The sequence below is a fragment of the Anas acuta genome, chromosome 2, assembly GCF_963932015.1.
Source record: "Anas acuta chromosome 2, bAnaAcu1.1, whole genome shotgun sequence".
Classification (NCBI taxonomy): Eukaryota; Metazoa; Chordata; class Aves; order Anseriformes; family Anatidae; genus Anas; species Anas acuta.
In genome coordinates, this window is record NC_088980.1 from 110,703,753 (window position 1) to 110,710,117 (window position 6,365).

Genomic DNA, 6,365 nt, shown 5'->3' on the forward strand with positions numbered 1-6,365 from the left:
AGGCAAAATGATTCTTCCCCCGGGGACAGTCCCGGTGCATGTCAAAGACTAACCTGGCCACAGCGAAAAAGAGATTTAAGCAAGACAGCGAGATGGAGTCCTAACAAGGAGAGAGTGGGCAAAACACCTGTGGACCTGGCTCCATCACTCCCTGCTTTGCAGGGCCAGGGGCTGCCACCACAGGGGAGCTGGGCAGCAGGGACTATTGCTCCCCTGCCATTGTCACCTTCAGTTTTTCAGCACTGCTTTTGACATAAAACCCTTAAGGGCTCAGCGTATGCCCACCACGTTCATGCTAAAAGGACACCATTTTGCTACCTCAGGTGCTTTTTCCTGCTGTTTCTAAAAACCCTGTATTTCCATTCTGTTGGTTGGAGATCATCTTTGCAATTGTGTGCTCAACCCCTCAATTTCCTTCCCACTGTATTTTTCTCCTGTTGTTTTCAGCCCTGTCACTAATCCCAGGCAGCTCACAGCTCTGCCCTCCACCCAGGAGCAGGACAGGAAAGTAGCACAGCTGCTAATAGCATTGTCATTGCCATTGTGGTCGATCAGCAGGGGTGCTGTAAGAGCAGGACAGCAATGCAAACATCAGCCTCCTTTTTCCTTCCTTCCACCACCCCTGAGGCCACACTCTCTATCCCAGCTCAGCACGGACCCCTCCTTCCCTGAGCTCATTTCCATGCTCCTCCAACCATGGTGCTTTGCCAATGCAGTGATTCAGTGTGAACCTGCAGCAAGGTCCATTGGTTCAGAGCAAACTACTGCCTTGTTGTGACTATTCTGTGGACTGGTTATGTCCATCCTTAAAAAAAGTGCCTGAATTTCAGCTCCACTGTGGCCTCTCTCACAACGAAGTGATGGCCAGTTTAGGTTCGAACTGCAGTTACAGCACTGCCAGGAGTCCGTGTGACTGTGTGCCTGTGTTTTCTAGATCACGTCTATGGAGAGCAATTTGAAAACAATAGAAGAAGAGAACAAACTCATAGAGCAGAACAATGAGAGCCTGTTGAAGGAGCTAGCTGGCTTAAGCCAAGCCCTCATCTCCAGCCTCGCTGACATTCAACTTCCACAGATGGTAAGACCACAGCCAGCAGCTTCACACCTTCTTTGAGTCTGCTTTGCCAGCATCCGAAGCATCTGAGCAAGCTCAGGGACCAGCAGGAGTGCTGTAGATGCAGTGCTGGAGAGCAGAGCTCTCCTTAACCTAACTTACTCTTCAGAGATGCTGGATCATGAATTCTGCTTGCTAATAGTCTCAGTTGCTTCCAAGACCGAGCCAACGCTGGTGTTTCTCCCCAGTACTGCAAGATACTCCCTGTCCCTCCCTATCTCAATGTTTACCCTGCACAAGGTGTGAAAATTTCACAAGAATCTGTATTCACTGTTAGCTCCTAAGTCAGAATTTTTACCTGTTTCATCCAGCTCAGTGTTGTGATTCTTCTGGAGTCAGCAAAGCCTCTCAAAAACTCCGCATCCTGTATGTCTTGCAAACACAGATCAAATCCACAAAAGGTTGGTCTACAGAATTTCAGTCCCCTTTCCGAATCTCAAGAGAAGCTCTGGGAAATTAGGTGAGGACAGGGTTATGGACATCAGCCATATTCCCAGAGCCTCAATAGGAAAGGCCTCAATAGAAAAGAAACTTACACTGAAGATAATATCTCCAAGCTCTTTTCTTGCTGGGAGTGTGTGTGGTTGCACACAAAACTCCATTTCTACAAATCCCCCATTAGTTTGGATGACCATCAGGTTTATGACTTATCCCCACTTGCCATATCACTGCTTTTCCTTGCTTTGGTGTTGGGTGTTTGTTTGTGGCAGGTTTTTTTTTGTTTGTTTTGTTTTGTTTTTGCTTTAATTTTATCTCCTACAATTATAATCTGTTTTGTCTTCATTTAGGGGCCAATCAGTGAACAGAATTTCGAAGCATATGTAAATACACTCACAGACATGTACAGCAATCTGGAACGGGACTATTCCCCCGAATGCAAAGCTCTGCTGGAAAGTATCAAACAGGCAGTGAAGGGCATCCATGTGTAGGATGTGAAAGCTGCTGGGCAACAGAAATTACTTAACAGCAGTAAACTCCAGATGGATCTGTTAGGAGTTCATGTACTGCTAAGGGGTGTAGGTTGCCATGCTGCATTTACAATTGCAACATTGCACTATTTTTTTCCCAGCTGACTTAAAAAAAATAAAAAAGAAAAAGAATAAAAACTCAACAGACTATTTGTATTAACAGCAATGCACTCTGTTAGTATTTATTTCAGTATAATTCCTTTTTTTTTCTTCTTTTGCACTCAGTTTTTGTAAAGTGAATGTAAAAAGTGTGTGCGACTATTTTTTATATTTTTTATTTATTTCTAATCAAAGAGTTGTTTTTTTTTTTTTTATCTTTTAACAGCATTTTTGCAGCCTGCCATATTTTTACAAATGTGTTTATTAATTTATTTTCCAATGGGATTTTAAATAGACTGAAAGTTATACTGTAAATTAAATAACTTGCTGGGTTTGTACAGGAAGAAAAAAAAAATATGAAAGTTACAAATGACTGAACTGTGGTTCTAGTTTTATTTTCCTCACATCCTGCTTTTTTATAATGGCTTTGTATCAGAAATGGGTTTGCAGTAACGTTGAGATGTGAAGATGCACGGAATGAGAAGATAAATGGTGCCCACTAGTGGGGAACTCGGGCTCTTTAAAAGCACAGTATGCTGGAAAACAGTGTGTTAAAGAATACGTTAGCAATAATGAAATATAGCAATCAGCAAAGCACTTGACTTGGCTGTGTGATTTAGCCTATGCGAATGATTATTTAAAATGTTTCAAGAGAACTTCAGATTTATTTTGCCACTGCAGTTTTTTTCAGAGTCAGCTCATGGAGGGAAATGACAATTATCTCTAAACAAGAATGATAATTTGATAGGACTGGTACTCTTTTGGTATGATACATTGAGGTTTTAACCAAGTGACCAGTATTGCTATGGATTTGAAACTGAAAAATGCAAACACATCCCAAGCTGAAGATTTTGTACATAATGAATCAAACACATCTCCCCCTGAAATGGCATTCAATACTGGTTTGAACTTACGGCAGTGGAGAAGGCAACAGTCTGGAGAGGAATGTTACTCCAGCGCAGTTGTGGTTGCCCTTCTCTTTGAATGAACTGTAGCAACACGCTGATTGGTTTCTCCCATCCTTATTCACCAAGACTAGTCTGACACTGCATTGGTTACCAGTCATTCAGTAGGGTACCAGGCACTACAGGGCGTGCAGGCACAAGGGATGGGGCCACGCAATGGTGCAGAGGTGCTCATGCATGTCCCCCTCTCCAGTTAGCCTGGGCACAGAGTTTCTGAATCCGTCAGAAATTAGCAGTTGCTATAACCGAGGCAATGTCTATTTCAGGGATTGTAAGTAATTAAGCATTGTTTCAGAAGTTTTTTTTATATTTATTTTTTTTAAGAAAAAGGTATAAACAACCAGCTAAACTGCCTTTTTTGTATGCACACACACCTCATGTGCATATGTGCCTCAGTGTAAATGTATACATGGATCTAGCGTGTGTTTAATTTTTCCGTGCTATAATGAAAGTGTTTATTTTTATTAGCCTCATTTATATTTAGATTGAATATGATGGCATTCACAGGCTTGACATATACAATTATATTATTACTGTTCCTGCACAAAAGTACTATTCAAAAGTGATTCAACTCTCATGCACTGTGGTCACTGTTCTGCATTAGGTGGGGCTTGCTTTTTGTTTGAGGGTTGATTCAACTCTTCAATACTAGTTTAGACAGGGGAAAATGTATGTTCTTAGAAGCTGTGTTTATTTTTAAATGGATTTTTCAAAAGCTACCATACGTGCTGTCTAATATAAATAGGAGGACGCCAAACAAAAAAATTTGCTATTAAAGTTACTGTACTTGCTAAAAAAAAAAAAAAAACAAAAAGTGAACATTTGTTATACTTGTTAAATGCATACAAAATGAGTTCACTCATTACAAAGACTAAAATTTAATTTACTAAATATTTTAACAAATTTGTTATATATTTTATTTAAGTAAAAAAAATATCTTACTGACCTATGTATTTATTATTATGATTTACTCTGGCTTCAGGTTAATTTATCTGTGTTTGGTTGTTTGATCAGGATGTTCTGTGAAGTATGTTTGTATTTATTTCCCTCCCTTGTACTTGATGTGTTTTGTAACGTGCACTGATCTTTTTTTCTTTTTCTTTATATTTTTTTTTTGTGTTTAAATGCATTGATGAGCTATACTGTAAATTAGACCTTTTGTAAAGAGCAATGATGTATGCATTTTTTTAATTTGGAGTAGTTTGTATACTGTTTCTTCATACAATTAATATTTCTTACATCAAAACAACAAAATTGTGTTCTGTGCTGTACATTTGGTGTATGGTAGGAAATAAAAATTGATAATGAAACATTTCAGCAAGTTTGTTGGTTTTTTCAGCCTCTAGATGCCGACTTGTATTACACATTCTTAACTGCACCTGGCACTATACAATGTGTCAGATGTTTTACTTGCTTTGTGTACAAAATGTGTCATCCCTGTAAGTAAATTTCTGGTATAAATAATTTAATTAATGTTTTGCTTTGTCAGTTGGAAATAAGGAGGAGAAAAATGGAACTGCTTAAGACGTCCTTTTCACTTCTGAAGAAAAAAAAAAAATAAAAAATCACTGCATTATTTAATGCATTGTTTTCCTGGCAGTTGTAAGCTTCATTTATACTGATAAAGTATGGGATTTGTGCTGACCTTTAACAGCTGGTAAATGATGTTTAAACATAAAAGCCATTGTAAAGTTTCCAGCAGTTCGGAACCGCCCACTGTTCCAGTGTAATTTTCTGCTAAGATTTGCAGTGCTTAGACATTGCACAAATAAAAATCTGCTCGTTTTAGAAAGACAATATTTCCAGTATCTAATGGACTTTTTCTTTTTTTTTCCCCCACTACTAGTTGTAGCAAAAACAAGACATTTTTATTTAGGCTGCATGGTAATACCTACAGGATAATTCTTAGGATAAATTCTAGGATAGGATAAAATGTCTCAGATTCCAACTTCCCATGGATAGATCAAAAATACTTTTATTTGGAAAACAAGGTAATTTTAAAGCTCATAATTATATTTTTGAGTAGACATAGCTAAGAATCATAAGCCAGAATGAACTATGGCACTAGCAAAATTGACAAGTTCTGCATTCAGATAGAGCAGATCAAGAATAATTGTTCTATATCTATGACCATAAAAGTGGGGAAAGGGAGTGCTAACTGCAGTAAAAATACGTATGTCCCATTGATTGAACTAGTTGGAATGGAATTGAAGGTTCAAACGTCAAAGAGAAGGATGAAGAGCAAGAACAGTCAATATCTGCTGTCCTGTCAGCTCAAGAGGTCTATAATCTGTCTCTTAACTGCTCATGGAAAAGGTTTTTGAGACCATGATGTAGAAATCAGCTTCTGTTTTCTACTGCAATCATATTTCTATTTACTAATTAAGCACCTCTTCTTTCCTGCTGGCTTAGTGTATCTATCTAATTACATCATGGCTTTTCCACTCAGAGCCCCTTCATCGTACTTATATTGTACCTTTTCTTTATTATTATTATTATTTAATATTTATTTATTTTTTAACAAACTCAGAGGTTCTTGATTGGAATTTGTAATCTTGCAGTGATGCAGAGTCATGACAGAAGGCAGCTCCTTCATCCGTTCGTGTACAATTTATTCTACCTGCCTTGGCATTCATGCTATGCTTAAAGTTTGCTTATTGATTCTTGTAGCTACATTACTTGGATGTTTATAGGAGATCGGCAGCAGATGAAGTCCTTTGTTCATCTCACTCAGGACACTGTGGAATGACAGAGCTCCATTTAGCTTTTGTGTAATGTACGACAGTGACCCAGTTTTATTACCTTTCAATATCTTATTCTGGCTTGGTTTTCTTCTGTCTCTGTTGCTCTAGTAAATCTTAGACAGCCAAGCTTACACATAATTTTGTCAAGGATTAGTCTGATTTCCTGTCTGACTTCATGCTACAAATTGCTTCAACTGCATTTTTTTCTTAAATGAATACTCCCACAGACATTGTCCAAGTAAATCTCAGGAATTTCCAGTTATATGATAACACTTACTAATTAGGTTGCTGTTATTCCTGAATATTTCTGATAGTATTACTGTACAAGATTTTTCCAAACCAGATACTGATTTTGGTGCCCAGCCTCAGCTTCCTTGAAGAGGGCTCATTTTTAGAAGCTAGAGGCTCAGCTATTTATTTTTGCCAAGCAGGGACTTTTCCAAATTCTCTTCTTCTGACCAATCCAAATTAATAC

General features: G+C 38.3%; 1 protein-coding gene across 4 annotated transcripts in view; it reads left to right on the forward strand.

Moving 5' to 3' along the window:
• Positions 1-4,456, forward strand: part of ST18 (ST18 C2H2C-type zinc finger transcription factor) — a 198,645-nt gene extending 194,189 nt beyond the window's left edge. For all 4 annotated transcript variants that reach the window (XM_068671696.1, XM_068671698.1, XM_068671697.1 and 1 more), the window contains 2 exons: positions 935-1,078; positions 1,903-4,456. In XM_068671696.1, the coding sequence (XP_068527797.1) occupies positions 935-1,078; positions 1,903-2,043 (285 nt within the window). In that variant the 3' untranslated portion in view covers positions 2,044-4,456. The remainder of the gene's footprint in view (positions 1-934; positions 1,079-1,902) is intronic.
• The last annotated feature ends 1,909 nt before the right edge of the window (positions 4,457-6,365 follow it).